The sequence below is a fragment of the Salvelinus namaycush genome, chromosome 12 (genome assembly GCF_016432855.1).
Source record: "Salvelinus namaycush isolate Seneca chromosome 12, SaNama_1.0, whole genome shotgun sequence".
NCBI classification, from domain to species: Eukaryota; Metazoa; Chordata; class Actinopteri; order Salmoniformes; family Salmonidae; genus Salvelinus; species Salvelinus namaycush.
Window position 1 is genome coordinate 14,852,875 of NC_052318.1, and position 22,067 is coordinate 14,874,941.

The 22,067-nt window shown below is 47.4% G+C and overlaps 1 protein-coding gene across 1 annotated transcript in view; it reads left to right on the forward strand.

The window, feature by feature from the left end:
- Positions 1-22,067, forward strand: part of LOC120056944 (protein Jade-1-like) — a 230,211-nt gene that overhangs the window by 46,378 nt on the left and 161,766 nt on the right. The window contains exons 2-3 of the mRNA XM_039005244.1: positions 15,418-15,490; positions 16,578-16,663. Of these exons, the coding sequence (XP_038861172.1) occupies positions 15,418-15,490; positions 16,578-16,663 (159 nt within the window). The remainder of the gene's footprint in view (positions 1-15,417; positions 15,491-16,577; positions 16,664-22,067) is intronic.

Genomic DNA, 22,067 nt, shown 5'->3' on the forward strand with positions numbered 1-22,067 from the left:
GGAGAGAGGGAGGCTTGTTGCTGGAGAGAGAGGGAGGCTTGTTGCTGGAAGTGGAGAGAGGGAGGCTTTTTGCATGAAGTGGAGAAAGGGAGGCTTGTTGCTGGAAGAGGCGAGAGACAGAGGCTTGTTGCTGGAGAGAGAGAGGGAGGCTTGTTGCTGGAGAGATAGTGGGAATGAGAGCGAGGCTTGTTGCTGAAGAGAGAGAAATGGGCTTGTTGCTGGAGAGAGAGAAATGGGTTGCGTGCTTTACAGAAAGAGGGAGAGAGAGGGAGGCTTGTTGCTGGAGAGAGAGAGTGAGGCTTGTTGTTGGAGAGAGCAAGGGTTGTTGCTGGAGAGAGAGAGGGAGTGATTGGTAGGCTTGTTGCTGGAGAGAGAGGGAGTGAGAGAGGCGTGTTGATGAGAGAGAGGTCACTGAGAGGTGGTGTGTTGCTGGAGAGAGACAGGGAGTAGAGGGTGGCTTGTTGCTGGAGAGAGAGGGTGGCTTGTTGCTGGAGAGAGAGGGTGGCTTGTTGCTGGAGAGAGAGGGTGGCTTGTTGCTGGAGAGAGAGGGTGGCTTGTTGCTGGAGAGAGAGGGTGGCTTTTTGCTGGAGAGAGAGGGTGGCTTGTTGCTGGAGAGAGAGGGAAGCCCGTTGCCTGAGAGAGGGCGAGGCTCGTTGCCTGAGAGAGGGCGAGGCTCGTTGCCTGAGCGAGAGCGAGGCTCGTTGCCTGAGAGAGAGTGAGGCTCGTTGCTGGAGAGAGTTTCTTGTTGCTGGAGAGCGGGGCTCGTTGCTGGAGAGAGGGGCCCGTTGCTGTAGAGAGGGAGGGAGAGAGGCTTGTTGCTGGAGAGAGGGAGAGAGGGAGGCTTGTTGCTGGAGAGAGAGGGAGGCTTGTTGCTGGAAGTGGAGAGAGGGAGGCTTTTTGCATGAAGTGGAGAAAGGGAGGCTTGTTGCTGGAAGAGGCGAGAGCGAGAGACAGAGGCTTGTTGCTGGAGAGAGAGAGGGAGGCTTGTTGCTGGAGAGATAGTGGGAATGAGAGCGAGGCTTGTTGCTGAAGAGAGAGAAATGGGCTTGTTGCTGGAGAGAGAGAAATGGGTTTCGTGCTTTACAGAAAGAGGGAGAGAGAGGGAGGCTTGTTGCTGGAGAGAGAGAGTGAGGCTTGTTGTTGGAGAGAGCAAGGGTTGTTGCTGGAGAGAGAGAGGGAGTGATTGGTAGGCTTGTTGCTGGAGAGAGAGGGAGTGAGAGAGGCGTGTTGATGAGAGAGAGGTCACTGAGAGGTGGTGTGTTGCTGGAGAGAGACAGGGAGTAGAGGGTGGCTTGTTGCTGGAGAGAGAGGGTGGCTTGTTGCTGGAGAGAGAGGGTGGCTTGTTGCTGGAGAGAGAGGGTGGCTTGTTGCTGGAGAGAGAGGGTGGCTTGTTGCTGGAGAGAGAGGGTGGCTTTTTGCTGGAGAGAGAGGGTGGCTTGTTGCTGGAGAGAGAGGGAAGCCCGTTGCCTGAGAGCGAGCGAGGCTCGTTGCCTGAGAGAGGGCGAGGCTCATTGCCTGAGAGAGAGCGAGGCTCGTTGCCTGAGAGAGAGCAAGTCTCGTTTTCTGAGAGAGAGGGGCTCGTTGCTGGAGAGAGAGGGAGGGAGCAAGGCTTGTTGCTGGAGAGAGGGAGGGAGGTGGGCTCGTTGCTGGAGAGAGAGAGAGATGGGCTTGTTGCTTGAGAGAGAGATGGGCTTGTTGCTGGAGAGATAGATGGGCTTGTTGAGAGGGAGGCTTGATGTTTGTGAGAGAGGGAGGCTTGATGTTTGTGAGAGAGGGAGGCTTGTTGCTGGAGAGAGAGGGAGGCTTGTTGCTGGAGAGAGAGGGAGGCTTGTTGCTGGAGAGAGAGGGAGGCTTGTTGCTGGAGAGAGAGAGAGCCTTGTTGCTGGAGAGAGGGAGTCTTGTTGCTGGAGAGAGAGGGAGGCTTGTTGCTGGAGAGAGAGGGAGACTTGTTGTTGGAGAGGGGGGCTAGCGGGAGTGAGAGCGAGGCTTGTTGCTTGAGAGAGAGTGATAGGCTTGTTGCTGCAGAGAGAGAGATGGGTGTTGTGCTGGAGAGGGAGAGAGAGGGAGGCTTGTTGCTGGAGAGAGAGCGGGAGAGAGTGAGAGAGAGAAGCTTGTTGCTGGAGAGATATGCTCTTGCTGGAGAGAGGGGCTCGTTGCTGGAGAGCGTGGCTTGTTGCTGGAGAGGGAGAGAGTGGCTTGTTGCTGGAGAGCGAGAGAGCGAGTTTTGTTGCTGGAGAGCGAAAGAGCGAGGCTTGTTGCTGGAGAGCGGGAGAGGTGTCGTGCTTTACAGAAAGAGGGAGAGAGAGGGAGGCTTGTTGCTGGAGAGAGAAGGAGGCTTGTTGCTGGAGAGAGAGAGAGGTCACTGAGAGGTGGTGTGTTGCTGGAGAGAGACAGGGAGTAGAGGGTGGCTTGTTGCTGGAGAGAGAGGGTGGCTTGTTGCTGGAGAGAGAGGGTGGCTTGTTGCTGGAGAGAGAGGGAAGCTCGTTGCCTGAGAGCGAGCGAGGCTCGTTGCCTGAGAGAGAGCAAGTCTCGTTGCCTGAGAGATAGGGGCTCGTTGCTGGAGAGAGAGGGAGGGAGTTAGGCTCGTTGCTGGAGAGAGGGAGGGAGCAAGGCTTGTTGCTGGAGAGAGGGAGGGAGCGAGGCTCGTTGCTGGAGATAGGACGGGAGCAAGGCTCGTTGCTGGAGAGAGAGAGAGATGGGCTTGTTGCTGGAGAGAGAGATGGGCTTGTTGCTGGAGAGAGAGATGGGCTTGTTGAGAGGGAGGCTTGGTGTTTGTGAGAGAGGGAGGCTTGGTGTTTGTGAGAGAGGGAGGCTTGGTGTTTGTGAGAGAGGGAGGCTTGCTGCTGGAGAGAGAGGGAGGCTTGTTGCTGGAGAGAGAGAGAGGCTTGTTGCTAGAGAGAGGGAGACTTGTTGCTGGAGAGAGAGGGAGGCTTGTTGCTGGAGAGAGAGGGAGGCTTGTTGCTGGAGAGAGAGGGAGACTTGTTGTTGGACAGGGGGGTTAGCGGGAGTGAGAGGGAGGCTTGTTGCTGGAGAGAGAGAGATGGGTGTTGTGCTGGAGAGAGAGAGAGCGTGTGAGGTTTGTTGCTGGAGAACGAGAGAGCGAGAGAGGCTTGTTGCTGGAGAGTTAGAGAGGCTTGTTGCTGGAGTGAGCGAGGCTTGTTGCTGGAGAGTGCGAGGCTTGATGCTGGAGAGAGCGAGAGTAAGAGGCTTGTTGCTGGAGAGAGCGAGGCTTGTTGCTGGAGAGAACGAGAGAGTGAGGCTTGTTGCTGGAGAGTGCGAGGCTTGTTGCTGGAGAGAGAGCGGGAGAGAGTGAGAGAGAGAAGCTTGTTGCTGGAGAGATATGCTCTTGCTGGAGAGAGGGGCTCATTGCTGGAGAGCGTGGCTTGTTGCTGGAGAGGGAGAGAGTGGCTTGTTGCTGGAGAGCGAGAGAGCGAGTTTTGTTGCTGGAGAGCGAAAGAGCGAGTCTTGTTGCTGGAGAGCAGGAGAGCGAGGCTTGTTGCTGGAGACAGAGAGAGGCTTGTTGTTGGAGAGAGAGAGAGATGCTTGTTGCTGGAGAGAGGGAGAGAGGCTTGATGGAGAGAGGGAGAGAGGCTTGTTGCTGGAGAGAGGGAGAGAGGCTTGTTGCTGGAGAGAGGGAGAGAGGCTTGTTGCTGGAGAGAGGGAGAGATGCTTGTTGCTGGAGAGAGCGAGAGAGGCTTGTTGCTGGAGAGAGAGATAGAGAGCGAGATGGGCTTGTTGCTGGAGAGAGAGATAGCTAGGCTTGTTGCTGGAGAGAGAGAGAGAGAGAGGCTTGTTGCTGGAGACAGAGAGAGGCTTGTTGCTGGAGAGAGAGAGAGGCTTGTTGCTGGAGAGAGGGAGAGAGGCTTGATGGAGAGAGGGAGAGATGCTTGTTGCTGGAGAGAGGGAGAGGCTTGTTGCTGGAGAACGAGAGAGTGAGAGAGGCTTGTTGCTGGAGAGAGGGAGAGGCTTGTTGCTGGAGAACGAGAGAGCGAGAGAGGCTTGTTGCTGGAGAGAGAGAGAGAGGCTTGGTGCTGGAGAGAGGGAGAGAGGCTTGATGGAGAGAGGGAGAGAGGCTTGTTGCTGGAGAGAGAGAGGCTTGTTGCTGGAGAGAGAGAGGCTTGTTGCTGGAGAGAGGGGGAGAGGCTTGATGGAGAGAGGGAGAGAGGCTTGTTGCTGGAGAGAGGGATAGAGGCTTGTTGCTGGAGAGAGGGAGAGAGGCTTGTTGCTGGAGAGAGGGAGAGAGGCTTGTTGAGAGGGAGGCTTGATGTTTGTGAGAGAGGGAGGCTTGGTGCTGAAGAGAGAGGGAGGCTTGTTGCTGGAGAGAGAGGGAGGCTTGTTGCTGGAGAGAGAGGGAGGCTTGTTGCTGGAGAGAGAGAGAGGCTTGTTGCTGGAGAGAGGGAGACTTGTTGCTGGAGAGAGAGGGAGGCTTGTTGCTGGAGAGAGAGAGGCTTGTTGCTGGAGAGAGGGGGAGAGGCTTGATGGAGAGAGGGAGAGAGGCTTGTTGCTGGAGAGAGGGATAGAGGCTTGTTGCTGGAGAGAGGGAGAGAGGCTTGTTGCTGAAGAGAGGGAGAGAGGCTTGTTGAGAGGGAGGCTTGATGTTTGTGAGAGAGGGAGGCTTGGTGCTGAAGAGAGAGGGAGGCTTGTTGCTGGAGAGAGAGGGAGGCTTGTTGCTGGAGAGAGAGAGAGGCTTGTTGCTGGAGAGAGGGAGACTTGTTGCTGGAGAGAGAGGGAGGCTTGTTGCTGGAGAGAGAGGGAGACTTGTTGTTGGAGAGGGGGGCTAGCGGGAGTGAGAGCGAGGCTTGTTGCTTGAGAGAGAGTGATAGGCTTGTTGCTGGAGAGAGAGAGATGGGTGTTGTGCTGGAGAGGGAGAGAGAGGGAGGCTTGTTGCTGGAGAGAGAGCGGGAGAGAGTGAGAGAGAGAAGCTTGTTGCTGGAGAGATATGCTCTTGCTGGAGAGAGGGGCTCGTTGCTGGAGAGCGTGGCTTGTTGCTGGAGAGCGAAAGAGCGAGGCTTGTTGCTGGAGAGCGGGAGAGGTGTCGTGCTTTACAGAAAGAGGGAGAGAGAGGGAGGCTTGTTGCTGGAGAGAGAAGGAGGCTTGTTGCTGGAGAGAGAGAGAGGTCACTGAGAGGTGGTGTGTTGCTGGAGAGAGACAGGGAGTAGAGGGTGGCTTGTTGCTGGAGAGAGAGGGTGGCTTGTTGCTGGAGAGAGAGGGTGGCTTGTTGCTGGAGAGAGAGGGTGGCTTGTTGCTGGAGAGAGAGGGAAGCTCGTTGCCTGAGAGCGAGCGAGGCTCGTTGCCTGAGAGAGACCAGGTCTCGTTGCCTGAGAGAGAGGGGCTCGTTGCTGGAGAGAGAGGGAGGGAGTTAGGCTCGTTGCTGGAGAGAGGGAGGGAGCAAGGCTTGTTGCTGGAGAGAGGGAGGGAGCGAGGCTCGTTGCTGGAGATAGGACGGGAGCAAGGCTCGTTGCTGGAGAGAGAGAGAGATGGGCTTGTTGCTGGAGAGAGAGATGGGCTTGTTGCTGGAGAGAGAGATGGGCTTGTTGAGAGGGAGGCTTGGTGTTTGTGAGAGAGGGAGGCTTGGTGTTTGTGAGAGAGGGAGGCTTGGTGTTTGTGAGAGAGGGAGGCTTGGTGCTGAAGAGAGAGGGAGGCTTGCTGCTGGAGAGAGAGAGAGTAAGAGGCTTGTTGCTGGAGAGAGAGAGGCTTGTTGCTGGAGAGAACGAGAGAGCGAGGCTTGTTGCTGGAGAGTGCGAGGCTTGTTGCTGGAGTGAGTGAGTTAGAGAGCGAGGCTTGTTGTTGGAGAGAGAGCGGGAGAGAGTGAGAGAGAGAAGCTTGTTGCTGGAGAGATATGCTCTTGCTGGAGAGAGGGGCTCGTTGCTGGAGAGCGTGGCTTGTTGCTGGAGAGGGAGAGAGTGGCTTGTTGCTGGAGAGCGAGAGAGCGAGTTTTGTTGCTGGAGAGCGAAAGAGCGAGTCTTGTTGCTGGAGAGCGGGAGAGCGAGGCTTGTTGCTGGAGACAGAGAGAGGCTTGTTGCTGGAGAGAGAGAGAGATGCTTGTTGCTGGAGAGAGGGAGAGAGGCTTGATGGAGAGAGGGAGAGAGGCTTGTTGCTGGAGAGAGGGAGAGAGGCTTGTTGCTGGAGAGAGGGAGAGAGGCTTGTTGCTGGAGAGAGGGAGAGAGGCTTGTTGCTGGAGAGAGGGAGAGATGCTTGTTGCTGGAGAGAGCGAGAGAGGCTTGTTGCTGGAGAGAGCGAGAGAGGCGTGTTGCTGGAGAGAGAGATAGAGAGAGAGATGGGCTTGTTGCTGGAGAGAGAGATAGCTAGGCTTGTTGCTGGAGAGAGAGAGAGAGAGAGGCTTGTTGCTGGAGACAGAGAGAGGCTTGTTGCTGGAGAGAGGGAGAGAGGCTTGATAGAGAGAGGGAGAGATGCTTGTTGCTGGAGAGAGGGAGAGGCTTGTTGCTGGAGAACGAGAGAGCGAGAGAGGCTTGTTGCTGGAGAGAGGGAGAGGCTTGTTGCTGGAGAACGAGAGAGCGAGAGAGGCTTGTTGCTGGAGAGAGAGAGAGAGGCTTGGTGCTGGAGAGAGGGAGAGAGGCTTGATGGAGAGAGGGAGAGAGGCTTGTTGCTGGAGAGAGGGATAGAGGCTTGTTGCTGGAGAGAGGGAGAGAGGCTTGTTGCTGGAGAGAGGGAGAGATGCTTGTTGCTGGAGAGAGCGAGAGAGGCTTGTTGCTGGAGAGAGGGAAAGGCTTGTTGCTGGAGAACGAGAGAGCGAGAGAGGCTTGTTGCTGGAGAGTTAGAGAGGCTTGTTGCTGGAGTGAGCGAGGCTTGTTGCTGGAGAGAGCGAGAGTGAGAGGCTTGTTGCTGGAGAGAACGAGAGAGCGAGGCTTGTTGCTGGAGAGTGCGAGGCTTGTTGCTGGAGTGAGTGAGAGAGAGGGGCTCGTTGCTGGAGAGAGAGGGGCTCGTTGCTGGAGGGGGGAGGAAGTGAGGCTCATTGCTGGAGAGCGGGAGGGAGCGAGGCTCGTTGCTGGAGAGGGGGGCTCGTTGCTGGAGAGAGAGAGAGGGAGGAAGTGAGGCTCGATGCTGGATAGATGGAGGGAGAGAGGCTTGTTGCTGGAGAGAGAGTTAGAGGCTTGTTACTGGAGAGCGGGAGAGAGGCTTTGAGACTAGTTGATGGAGAGACAGGCCAGGCAGACAGGCCAGGCACGCTGGCAGGGAGGCAGACAGGCCAGGCACGCTGGCAGGGAGGCAGACAGGCCAGGCACGCTGGCAGGGAGGCAGACAGGCCAGGCACGTTGGCAGGGAGGCAGACAGGCCAGGCACGCTGGCAGGGTTTGCAGGCAGGCAGTAACTATCCATTTCAGAGGCTCTGTGTCAGAATTAGCCTTCTAATGAGCTTGGCAGTCATCTCTCAGCACTTTGAAAGACCAGGCAGAGACACACACACACAGACTCTCACGGAAATGACCAGGCAGCTCACTTTGGCACTCTCAGACAGTTTTGGGATGGAGCCTTTTTAGCCTGCGGCCTCCATCCATGCAGCTCAGTCATCACACACAGCCCTCCCCAGTGAGTGAGTCAGTTAGGGGGTGTGTGTGTGCGCAAGCGTGCGCAGTGGGTGCCACTTGGCACCCTGTCAATGAGGCCAGGGGCAGCAGAGACATGTCCCTGTGTAGTGACACCATGAAGAGACTGTTGTGGGAAGGACCAGGCATGTTTTGGCCCGTCTCCTCTCCTCTCTGTGTAGCGCGAGCAGGCATGAGGACACACTACTACTGGGCAATTCCATGGTAATGGATTTATGCTTTGACTTAGTGTTTTCACTTTAAAATGTTTGCTGAACAAAAAAACATTGATTTCAAAGATTAACAAACCAAAAATGTATTTTAACAATTTCCACTGAATAAAAAAAAAATACATGGAATTCTGGTAATGTCCCGTAAATTTTTATGGGACCTAATTTGACAGAAATTGAGGTAAATATCTGCTCCGATTTAAGATTCCAAGATGTCTGCAGAAACAATGGGGTATCAGCTATGACATGGCACCTTGACTTTGAAAAAAATCTCTTTTAGTTATTGAACTACTACTGTAAATTAAGTGGATTTACACCCGGTAACGGAATTACAGTAATGGAATTGAATCAAGGGTCCCTGATCTTCGGAAAAGTAGGGACAGATTTTTGACTTGTCCAAAGCACAAGGCACTTGTCCCAACAAAAACAAAAAGGTCTCCAACACCATTTTTATATAATTGTATGATGCAAGGAACCACTTTACAAAACAAGATGCATTACTATGTGTTTTACCTTAGAGAATCAGACAAAAATGTAGGCTACACTCTGCCTGTTCAGGGAGATCGTTCAAGATTCACGTCGAAATTGGACGTCTAGCCATGTTCTGAGGATGTCGGAAAATGTCTTCAAAACCGGCCACTAGGGAGCAACAGTGAGTGCTATTGCCATCAAGTAGGTTGGGTTTTGCTAGGGCATTGTGGACAGGGGTGGTGGATGGGCTTAATCCCATGACTCTAGATCAGAAGAATGCGTGTTTGATCCCAGTCGTGGACACTCGTTTTTCATTTCTTGTTTTAACCCTGTTCCAAACTGTAACCATTTGGAATGAGTGCCTAGACTTAAACCTTAACTCCAATTTTTACATTTGGAGAAATGGAACAGTGCAGAGCACCAGGAGCAACATAAACTCTTTGAAATTTGACGTTTTGGAGAACGTGGATGAATGCCTGATTCTGCAGTGAGAGCTTGTTGGACTATTGGCTCTTTGCATATTCAAACCTGTTTCAAAATACAACACTGCCCCTTTAAGGCTGTCTTGGAGGATGGTTGGCCACCCTTGGTAGCTTATAAAATATTGCAAAATTACAATTACAACCAAACACTTTTTATATCTTCTTAAAATAATTCCCTTCAGGGCTCAAAATTAAGGGTGTCCTATCATCCCCGTGATGATAAAATATGTCTACGTTTGAAACGGACTCTGGGACAGTTCTGGGATGACAGATCCAAAATTCATACAACTACTGCATATAAAAAAGCCATGTGGCTGATGCAATAGATCAGACCGGTTTAGCTTAAAATGTTGACAACGTTGTGTTTCTTCATATTAAAAGCTCAACAATGCGCACATGGCTGTAGGCCATGCAGGAATATTCCAAAATGCAATTAGTGGGAAAACACTGTTCTCAAAAGCTCACCGCATGGGCGAGCGGTTTCTTGTGACAGAGATGAAAAATATCTGACTCATCAACTAGCATGGGTTACTATTATGACTAGGATTATCATCCAACTAGCATGGGTTACTAATACTACTAGGATTATCATCCAACTAGCATGGGTTACTAATATGACTAGGATTATCATCCAACTAGCATGGGTTACTAATACGACTAGGATTATCATCCAACTAGCATGGGTTACTAATACGACTAGGATTATCATCCAACTAGCATGGGTTACTAATACGACTAGAATTATCATCCAACTAGCATGGGTTACTAATACGACTAGGATTATCATCCAACTAGCATGGGTTACTAATACGACTAGGATTATCATCCAACTAGCATGGGTTACTAATACGACTAGGATTATCATCCAACTAGCATGGGTTACTAATACGACTAGGATTATCATCCAACTAGCATGGGTTACTAATACGACTAGGATTATCATCCAACTAGCATGGGTTACTAATACGACTAGGATTATCATCCAACTAGCATGGGTTACTAATACGACTAGGATTATCATCCAACTAGCATGGGTTACTAATACGACTAGGATTATCATCCAACTAGCATGGGTTACTAATACGACTAGGATTATCATCCAACTAGCATGGGTTACTAATACGACTAGGATTATCATCCAACTAGCATGGGTTACTAATACGACTAGGATTATCATCCAACTAGCATGGGTTACTAATACGACTAGGATTATCATCCAACTATCATGCACTCGAAAGAAAATAAATTAATGTGCCAGAAAACAATAGGCTAAGTGGATTTTTACTCATCATTACCACATTAAAGTATGAAAATGTATGCACTAACTACTGTAAGTATGATCATGTATGCACTAACTACTGTAAGTATGAAAATGTATGCACTAACTACTGTAAGTATGAAAATGTATGCACTAACTACTGTAAGTATGAAAATGTATGCACTAACTACTGTAAAACGCTCTGGATAAGTGTGTCAGCTAAATGACTCAAATGTAAATGTTAATTATATGGGACGTACAAATTCATGCTCTCTCCTTCTGTGTAGAAATGTGACTGCAACCACAATGCACACACCCAGGTACCGAGCAGACTGTCACACCAGCATTGTTTCCATGTCATTGCTCACTTTGTGACTGACAGGTGTTTTCTCACTTTGTGACTGACAGGTGTTTGTCCTTTCAATAGATTGCTAGAAGATGCAGATTGTTTATTCCAGCGGTAGAGGTCTCTGCAGATTGTTTATTCCAGCGGTAGTGGTCTCTGCAGATTGTTTATTCCAGCGGTAGTGGTCTCTGCAGATTGTTTATTCCAGCGGTAGAGGTCTCTGTAGATTGTTTATTCCAGCGGTAGAGGTCTCTGCAGATTGTTTATTCCAGCGGTAGAGGTCTCTGTAGATTGTTTATTCCAGCGGTAGAGGTCTCTGCAGATTGTTTATTCCAGCGGTAGTGTTCTCTGCAGATTGTTTATTCCAGCGGTAGAGGTCTCTGCAGATTGTTTATTCCAGCGGTAGAGGTCTCTGCAGATTGTTTATTCCAGCGGTAGTGTTCTCTGCAGATTGTTTATTCCAGCGGTAGAGGTCTCTGCAGATTGTTTATTCCAGCGGTAGAGGTCTCTGTAGATTGTTTATTCCAGCGGTAGAGGTCTCTGCAGATTGTTTATTCCAGCGGTAGAGGTCTCTGTAGATTGTTTATTCCAGCGGTAGAGGTCTCTGCAGATTGTTTATTCCAGCGGTAGAGGTCTCTGTAGATTGTTTATTCCAGCGGTAGAGGTCTCTGCAGATTGTTTATTCCAGCGGTAGAGGTCTCTGCAGATTGTTTATTCCAGCGGTAGAGGTCTCTGCAGATTGTTTATTCCAGCGGTAGAGGTCTCTGCAGATTGTTTATTCCAGCGGTAGAGTAGAGGTCTCTGCAGATTGTTTATTCCAGCGGTAGAGGTCTCTGCAGATTGTTTATTCCAGCGGTAGAGGTCTCTGCAGATTGTTTATTCCAGCGGTAGAGGTCTCTGCAGATTGTTTATTCCAGCGGTAGAGGTCTCTGCAGATTGTTTATTCCAGCGGTAGAGGTCTCTGTAGATTGTTTATTCCAGCGGTAGAGGTCTCTGCAGATTGTTTATTCCAGCGGTAGAGGTCTCTGTAGATTGTTTATTCCAGCGGTAGAGGTCTCTGTAGATTGTTTATTCCAGCGGTAGAGGTCTCTGCAGATTGTTTATTCCAGCGGTAGAGGTCTCTGCAGATTGTTTATTCCAGCGGTAGAGTTCTCTGCAGATTGTTTATTCCAGCGGTAGAGGTCTCTGCAGATTGTTTATTCCAGCGGTAGAGGTCTCTGCAGATTGTTTATTCCAGCGGTAGAGGTCTCTGCAGATTGTTTATTCCAGCGGTAGAGGTCTCTGCAGATTGTTTATTCCAGCGGTAGAGGTCTCTGCAGATTGTTTATTCCAGCGGTAGAGGTCTCTGCAGATTGTTTATTCCAGCGGTAGAGGTCTCTGCAGATTGTTTATTCCAGCGGTAGAGGTCTCTGTAGATTGTTTATTCCAGCGGTAGAGGTCTCTGCAGATTGTTTATTCCAGCGGTAGAGGTCTCTGCAGATTGTTTATTCCAGCGGTAGAGGTCTCTGTAGATTGTTTATTCCAGCGGTAGAGGTCTCTGCAGATTGTTTATTCCAGCGGTAGAGGTCTCTGCAGATTGTTTATTCCAGCGGTAGTGGTCTCTGCAGATTGTTTATTCCAGCGGTAGAGGTCTCTGCAGATTGTTTATTCCAGCGGTAGAGGTCTCTGCAGATTGTTTATTCCAGCGGTAGTAGGTCTCTGCAGATTGTTTATTCCAGCGGTAGAGGTCTCTGCAGATTGTTTATTCCAGCGGTAGAGGTCTCTGTAGATTGTTTATTCCAGCGGTAGAGGTCTCTGCAGATTGTTTATTCCAGCGGTAGAGGTCTCTGTAGATTGTTTATTCCAGCGGTAGAGGTCTCTGCAGATTGTTTATTCCAGCGGTAGAGGTCTCTGCAGATTGTTTATTCCAGCGGTAGAGGTCTCTGTAGATTGTTTATTCCAGCGGTAGAGGTCTCTGCAGATTGTTTATTCCAGCGGTAGAGGTCTCTGCAGATTGTTTATTCCAGCGGTAGAGGTCTCTGCAGATTGTTTATTCCAGCGGTAGAGGTCTCTGCAGATTTCTTTCTGACTTGGGAATTTAAAAGTAGGCTAGTTAATTTAAGTGCATGAAGTACTCTGCTGAAAATGACTCTGTAGTTGGTTGTATAGCCAACAGCCAGTGCTAGTGGAAAACACTGATATTAGTTGGCAGGGGGCTTTACTTCAACATTATTGTGTTTTGATGTATTTATAAAACCTTTTTAAGACTTTTTCTGGTAGATGTTTTTTAAGAACTATTTTCCGTCTGTTTATCCAGAAATCAAAGTCTTTACTTATGCCTGGAGATGATGGATAATGTATCTATACCTTCAGTTTCCAAATAAATAGACTCTTAGCTTTCATTTGACACCCAATTAGATATGCTCCTATGAACTTCACATGTTGGTGCTCATGGGTCCTTTTATGTGGAAATACCCTACCCTACTACTACTACCCTACTACTACTACTACCATACTATTACTACTACCATACTATTACTACCCTACTATTACTACTACCATACTACTACTACCCTACTACTACTACTACCATACTATTACTACTACCCTACTACTACTACTACTACCGTACTACTACCCTACTACTACTACTACTACTACTACTACTACTACTACTACTACTACTACCCTACTACTACTACTACTACCATACTACTACTACTACTACTACCCTACTACTACTACTACCGTACTACTACCCTACTACTACCATACTACTACTACTACCATACTACTACTACTACCCTACTACTACTACTACCATACTACTATTACTACTACTACCCTACTACTACTACTACTACACTACTACTACCCTACTACTACTACTACTACTACTACTACTACTACTACTACTACTACTACTACTACTACTACTACTACTACACTACTACTACTACTACTACTACTACTACTACTACTACTACCCTACTACTACTACTGCCCTACTACTACTACTACCCTACTACTACTACTACTGCCCTACTACTACTACTACTACCCTACTACTACCCTACTACTACTACTAGCCTACTACTACTACCCTACTACTACCCTACTACTACTTCTACCCTGCTACTACTACTACCCTACTACTACTACTAGCATGCTACTACTACTACCCTACTACTACTACTACCCTACTACTACTACTACCCTACCACCCTACTACTACTACTACTAGCATAGTACTACTACTAGCATAGTACTACTACTAGCATACTACTACTACTACCCTACTACTACTACTACCCTACTACTACTACTAGCATACTACTACTACTAGTATAATACTACTACTACTACTACTGATGGACTGGCACTACCAGTTTCGCTATCCCGTGCCGCCATTCACAAGTAGGCGATTTGAGCCATGCGTGAAAAGAGGGGCATAGTAGAGTCACATAGCGCAGTAATGTAATCCATCTGGGCCACGATGCAAAGAATGGCATGCCAACTACTACGTTACAGTATGTGTAGCGAGAGAGAGAAGGGGGGGAGAGAGACAGAGGAGTGGAATACCATACTAGAGCTCTCTCTCTGAGACAAAGCGAGCACTCTCCCCCTTTATCTCGCTCGCTCGGTCTCTCTCTCTATCTCTCTCTCTCTCTCTCGCTCTCTGAGATGGCGTTCTCTCTTTCTCTCGCTCCCTGAGAGGGCGTTATCTCTTTCTCTCGCTCCCTGAGAGGGCGTTATCTCTTTCTCTCGCTCCCTGAGAGGGCGTTATCTCTTTCTCTCGCTCCCTGAGAGGGCGTTCTCGCTCCCTGAGAGGGTGTTCTCGCTCTCGCTCCCTGAGAGGGCGTTCTCGCTCCCTGAGAGGGTGTTCTCGCTCTCTCTCCCTCTCTGAGACGGCGCGCTCTCCCTTGCTCTCCTTCTCTGAGACGGCGCGCTCTCCCTCTCTGAGACGGCGCGCTCTCCCTCTCTGAGACGGCGCGCTCTCCCTCTCTGAGACGGCGCGCTCTCCCTCTCTGAGACGGCGCGCTCTCCCTCTCTGAGACGGCGCGCTCTCCTTCTCTGAGAAGGCGCGCTCTCCTTCTCTGAGACGGCGCGCTCTCTCTTCTCTCGCTCTCTCTCTCTCTTATACGGCGTGCTCTGAGACGTCTCTCTCTCTCTCTCTGTGCTGTGGAGTACGGCTCCTCTGGGGGAAACCTGCTCTACATTTAAGAGTTTCTTCTGAAAATGGATCTCAAACACAATTTTTTATTTTATTCTTTATACATCTGTTATTCCTGTTTGACTAATGCAGACTTCTTTCTCTCCATGGATGAGGAAATGATTCGATCTTGACGAGGATTTTGTTTCATGGTTGCAATGGAGGGAGAGGAAAAGATAAAGAGAGAGAAAGGGAAAAACCACACAGGTTTTCTTCCCAGTTGAAAAGCTGTCAGTCAAACTCCAGTCTGTGTTTTTTCCTTCTCATGTGAAGGGGAGAAGATGAGTTGCTGTCTCCCTGTCTTCAATCTATAGTATGAAATATGACTCCCACCAGCCGCTGTTTTTGGTTTTTCTACATCTTTGATACGGCGCTGAGGGCAAAACAATAAAGGAAAAACAACACATCCCTGAGGTACACCTCGCCACTGAACCTCCATCCAGGCCAGTCAGATGCAGGAAGTCAATTATATAGTCAGCACTACGTATCCAGTTATTCTTTAGAGGCAGCTCTGTTTGGAATTCTAAATGTCACTAGTAAAGCCCAGGGCAGGCTGAACAAGGCAACAGCAAGAGCCCAATATAAGAGGGGAAAAGTCCTGTTTTATGGCCACATAAATCTGCTCTCAGTCACTCAAGGCCATAACCTGCTTTTTCCTCTAGTGCTTCTCTTTCCTGACTCACTGTACTCCATTCTCTCTGTGGATGGATGGGGAATCAGACATGCATATCTACAGAGCAGATATCCTCAGTCTCACCCTTCCCCTGTGCTATAGGCTAACTACCTCACCCACAGTGTCCTAGTTTGACTCTCTAGCAGTATAGTAACCATAGCCAGCCCTTTACTGTAATTGCTGCTGATGTGTCGCTGATTGTTTTCCTTCTTCCCTTACAGATGGAGAGGGAGACGAAGAGGAGAAAATACTCCAGCAGTAGCAATGACTCGGACACCACGGACACCACTGGCAGTGAGTTGATTTAGTTAGAGATGATGAAAGGGACAGGGGAGCGTGGAAAAGAGAGACTGAGGGAGGGGGTGATGGAGAGAGAAAAATGGAGAGGGAGGGATTGACACCATTGGAGACTAATTAGTCAGGAATGAGCCATGAGAACTGTACAGTACTTGGACTACAACAGGCCCTGAAGAGAACACCCTCAGCAGCAACACCCTGTGAGCCCACGGTTGGGAATAGGATGAGGTTTGAGACGCATCCCATAGCAGGAACAGTCACTAGCCTGGCCTCCTCTCTCTACTACTCCCATATTCTGCTTCCTGTCGTCTCGGTTTCTCCGTTCGCTGCATCCCTGCCTCTTTGAAGTGGCTTGGGCTCAGATCAAAGACAGAGAGAGCCCGTGTCCAGATGTTTATGCCTGCATCGTTGCTTCTGTGACTGACTGACTGACTGGTCACTGTGAGCCACTATAGTGGTGGCCAAGTGATTGACCTATGTATGGTTGTGAATGGTGAAATTACCTCTTAGGTCAGGTTTGAATTCTTTCATCCCTAATTGGATTCATTCATGATTGGGAGAGGTAATCTGATCTGAAATGTGTGCCTACGGCAACTCCTAACGCTGGACCAGTGGCCATAGCTCTGGGCCTTGTGCCGGGGGGCCATACTGCGCGATGCTCCCTGAACAATCAGTGCATCTGAGTGCTATTAACAAGCCAGTCACTCTAGTCTACAATGGCTTATTGACATGGGCTGATGCCCAGGCTAGCCTGCATCTGTTAAACATGGGTTATCATGTTTCTAATTGAAGGATCCCAATGATCATTTTGACCCTGTGCTACTCTGGGGCTTTCAATTCAAATGGCCTTGATGGGTAGCTCTGATTGTGGTCGCTTTGTATAGTTGCAACATTAGGAGGTACCACAGCCATAGCGTGACCTAATTGCTTAATTAGACTAGGCAAGTTAGTCAGACTCTCAGATGCCCTAAGTTGTGATTGGAATTGTAGCCTCCTTTCTCCTCTGGCTGTAAGTCGCTCTGGATAAGGTAAATGGATGCTAAAAACATGTAAATCTGAAATGTAACTGTGTCATTGTCTGCAGGTCAAGTGACCTCCTGGTCCAAGTCCTCCAAGAACACAGGGACCAGCAGCACCTGGGTCAGACAGGCGCACAATAAACCCTCTGAGGTGAGTGGCTGCCCACTCCATATTGTATACAACTCACTGGTTGCGTCCCAAATGGCACCCTATTCCCTATATAGTGCATTACTTTTCACCAGGGCCCACAGTGTGCCATTTAGGATGCAGACACTGACTGACTGACCGACTGACTGGCGATTCTGTTGTGTGAGTCACATTGAGTTTATGGCGTGACTGATTGGATATCCATACTGTACACAATTTATTGACTGGTGATTACGTCGCATGAGTTAATGATAACGTGACTGATTTGATATCCATACTGTACACAATTTACTGACTGACTGGTGATTACGTCGCATGAGTTAATGATAACGTGACTGATTGGATATCCATACTGTACACAATTTACTGACTGGTGATTACGTCGCATGAGTTAATGATAACGTGACTGATTTGATATCCATACTGTACACAATTTACTGACTGACTGGTGATTATGTCGCATGAGTTAATGATAACGTGACTGATTGCTGATTATGGTGTGAGTCTGTTGCTGTAATGGTGGTGGGATGATGGTCAATGATGTTCTCATCAGTTTACTGGTGATTATGGTGTGGTGGATCCATTGAAGCAAGGACAAAATGATAATCCACTGAGGATAATGACGTATGATACAGACAGTATGGTAGTGACGTGTTTGTTACTGCAGTAGATTAGGGTCGGGACGATGCCAGTATTGCAATGTTTTTTTCCCCATAGCAAAAATTAAAACACAAAGCAGACCTCATTCTTTGGCTTTTTAAAAACATACTGTATGTAAAATATGGTGTGTTATAGCTTGGAATATTAAATAAATGTGACTCTGGATGACAACATTAGGATGTTTGTTTCTAACATTAGGGCTTTTTTCCTAAAGAAGTTCAACCCTCTTAGTGTTTTGTTTACTTGCTACGATGCTAACGAGTATCACGATACTGGTATCGTCCCGAACCTACAGTAGATATCCTTGTGAGCTGTGCATTGTGGGATGTGTTGGAACCTTTACACCAGGGGTCCCCAACTACATTTAGCTACAGGCAGATTATCATTATTATTATAATAAAAATAAAACAAATTGGAGCGGACGTTCAGGGTGCCGGAACATGATTACAAATCATTTGTACACCGCAAATTGACCGACAGATATAATATTTGACTTAAACATGATCATTTCTAACCTTGATGATATTGGGATATACATACGGTATATATCTCTATTATGTGTTGGAATACTTCAACAGATTTCCTGAATTAAAATCACTTGGAGCTGATTTCCTGGTGTTTTTACGAGTATTATGTCCAACAATCACAATTCTGAAAACTTGGGAGGCCAAATACAATCAAGGGCCGCCAGTTGGGGAACCCTAAACCCTAGTGCATTACTTTTGACTAGAGCCCTATGGGTGAATAGGGTGCCATTTGGGATGTAAACCCATGACTTGTGCAAAAGGCCTTGCTTTTTAGGAGGATGTCCACATCTTCGTATTTTAGTTGAAAAAATATATTTTTTTAACAATTTACTAAACCAAGTAAATCCAGTGATGATATGATGATAGGTTTGTTGGCTAAATATCAGGTTGGGTACCTATAGGCACCATGGGATTCTAAATGACCAGGTCAAAAGTAGTGCACTATATAGGGAATATGGTGCCATTTGGGATTAATCCTGGAATAGAAAAATTACTTGAAGCTCCTATAAAGTAGTACCTACAGTTGAAGTCGGAAGTTTACATACACCTTAGCCAAATACATTTCAACTCAGTTTTTCACAATTCCTGACATTTAATCCTCGTAAAAATTCCCTGTCATAGGTCAGTTAGGATCACCACTTTATTTTAAGAATGTGAAATGTCAGAATAATAGTAGAGAGAATTATTTATTTAAACTTTTATTTATTTAATCACATTCCCAGTGGGTCAGAAGTTTACATACACTCAATTAGTATTTGGTAGCATTGCCTTTAAATTGTTTAACTTGGGTCAAACGTTTTGGGTAACCTTCCACAAGCTTTCCACAATAAGTTGGGTGAATTTTGGCCCATTCCTCCTGACAGAGCTGGTGTAACTGAGTCAGGTTTGTAGGCCCCCTTGCTCGCACACACTTTTTCAGTTCTGCCCACAACTTTTCTATAGGATTGACGTCAGGGCTTTGTGATGGCCACTCCAATACCTTGACTTTGTTGTCCTTAAGCCATTTTGCCACAACTTTGGAAGTATGCTTGGGGTCATTGTCCATTTGGAAGACCCATTTACGACCAAGCTTTAACTTCCAGACTGATATCTTGAGATGTTGCTTCAATATATCCACATAATTTTCCTACCTCATGATGCCATCTATTTTGTGAAGTGCACCAGTCCTTCCTGCAGCAAAGCACGCCCACAACATGATGCTGCCACCCCCGTGCTTCACGGTTGGGAGGGTGTTCTTCGACTTGCAAGCCTCCCCCTTTATCCTCCAAACGTAACGATGGTCATTATGGCCAAACAGTTCTATTTTTGTTTCATCAGACCAGAGGACATTTCTCCAAAAAGTACGATCTTTATCCCCATGTGCAGTTGCAAACCGTAGTCTGGCTTTTTTATGGCGGTTTTGGAGCAGTGGCTTCTTCCTTGCTGAGCGGCCTTTCAGGTTATGTCGATATAGGACTCGTTTTACTGTGGATATAGATACTTTTGTACCTGTTTCCTCCAGCATTTTCACAAGGTCCTTTATTGTTGTTCTGGGATTGATTTGCACTTTTCGCACCAAAGTACATTCATCTTTAGGAGACAGAACGCGTCTCCTTCCTGAGCGGTATGATGGCTGCGTGGTCCCATGGTGTTTATACTTGCGTGTTTGGAATTTAATCCCAAGGAGGACTACAATTTTTTTTCTGGGGTCTTGGCTGGTTTCTTTTGATTTTTCCATGATGTCAAGAAAAGAAGCACTGAGTTTGAAGGTAGGCCTTGAAATACATCCACAGCTACCCCTCCAATTGACTCAGGCTAATTGACATCATTTATCAGAAGCTTCTAAAGCCATGACATCTTTTTCTGGAATTTTCCAAGCTGTTTAAAGGCACAGTCAACTTAGTGTATGTAAACTTCTGACCCACTGGAATTGTGATACAGTGAATTATAAGTGAAATAATCTGTCTGTAAACAATTGTTGGAAAAATTACTTGTCATGCACAAAGTAGATGTCCTTACCGACTTGCCTAAACTGTAGTTTATTAACAAGAAATTTGTGGAGTGGTTGAAAAACGAGTTTTAATGACTCCAACCTAAGTGTGTGTAAACTTCCGACTTCAACTGTACATTCCCTTCCAGTTGATTTTTAAGGGCAGGCTGCTGAAACTAGGGTTTGAAAATGTCCTGCTTATTTCCACCTGATTTTGGGCAAACCTGTGAGTTTATTGAAAGTTCCAAGAATCTTGCAACCCTGGCTGAAACTAAAGCTACTCTCAGTAATTATAAGGTTTCTCCTGCATGGTGTTCAATTCAAGCTCAGTCAAAGTTGAGCCCTGTTACTTGTTGCTTCAGACATTTGGCTAGGTAAGTGTGGAGGATGGTATGTGAAGTAGGCCCTAACTACGCTTGCACTGGTCTGTTATAAAAAGGAAGGAGACTTTTGAGCTCTCCATAATTAAGTATATGAACAACTATACAAATATATATTTTTCTACTTTCAAACTACTACAGTAGGCTATATTTGCAAGGATCTTGTCATTGTGTCAGAGGGATTTGATTTGAAGTGTACTGCCTTAGATTAGTCTGGAGCAAGGACGCAGTGTAAACCAGTCGTGTTGTAACAGGTTTTGACAATTCAAAACCGAGGCTTTAGGGAAATTCCTTTGTTGTGTCTCCGGAGTATGCTGTGACAGTTGTCACCACATTACCAACATTGGCATGGGCACACTGAACCTTTCCTCAGACTTATAGTACAGCCTGACAAAATAATGTTTTTATTCATATGGCTCATGTTCATTTGTGGAACTTTGCTTATTTACCGCTTGATAAATAGCTGCTGGCTAAAACAGGGAAATGGAGTGATAAAACATTGTGTTCTCCTGTGTTTGACAGTGAATCTGTCAGCTGAGTGAGGACATGTAAATAATCAGGTTAATATTTAGTGGAATAATGCCTGATGAAGGATTGTTTGTCTTGATCGAGGTACATAGGTGGGATTCTATTTAATATGCGTAATGTTAATTTATCAGGGCTCTGTAGGGTTCAGTTTCCAAACGTTTCTGTGACAGTTTTAATATGTACTTGGTGTTTTTTCACAGCAGAGCTGTACTCGAGAATGACTGATATTAGGAAACAAGATATCTCCCACTCTACACCCAGATGAAGAAAGTTGCCTTTGCATAGTATGCAGGTGTGATACTTGCACACACAGGGACTGCCTGAGAGAGGAGAGAAGGGGTGCGGGGGCTTTAATCTCAAACCCAACCGGAGCCAAGAAGACGAGATGGATGAGGAGCCTGGATTCACTGTTCTCTTCTCTGTTCTCAGGAGCTGGCAACCAAGACACACTCACTGGTAAAAACGAAAATACTTATGAGTGCAAGCATCCAATCTGGCAGTGTGTGTTTGTTTCTCGGTCATGTGTGACACCCCCTATTTTACTCTGCATTCTTCCGTGATATTCATGGCAGCGGATCTGATGGTTGGATACCTGGGTGGGGTGGGCAGCTTTGGCTGGGATTTTTTTTTTGCTGAGAGAGAGAAGGATAGTGAGGAAGAGGGAGCGAGAGAAAGAGTTTCAAACAGCGTCTTTTTTACTTTTTCCTGCACTTCAAAGCAGCAATCTAGGTTTTTACCAAGGACCTGGTAACTGTAGGGGTAAAGTGCCCCAGTGTTGGTGCTGCTGGCTCTGTATGCCTAATTGATGCATAAGAAACTCCACTCCATGTTTCTCTCTGATAAGTGCAAATCATGCTCCCACAGCCAATTCTGCATTATTGTTGCACCGGCCTCTCAAGGACATTGTGAACTATTCAAGGGAACAGAGTTTTCATTTAAAAGTCGTTTTAAAGAACTTTAGCAACTTTTCAGAGTAACTTACTCTGAGAAGAAATGTTCGCCAGAAAAGCAGAAAGGGAAGATTTTTAAGTTGACATTGGACATATCTGCAGCATCTTGCCCTCTTAGGCCTACATTTGTGATGCAATCAACCCTAATATGGCCTCATGTATTTAGCAGGCCATAATGTATGGGCCAGTTGAGTTGGCATACCTTAGCACTGACGCTTGATATTGGGTTAAAAGGTAGACCAGACTCAAGTTCTCCCACCTGTGCAGATTAAGTAGGCCATCTTGCCTTTTCAATGCCATTTAAAAATACAGACAGTGTCGCAATACTACGAATGCTGATTTTTCCATTCCCTGTGCTGTGTGGGATATTGGCTCATTGTTGTACCTTCGTCT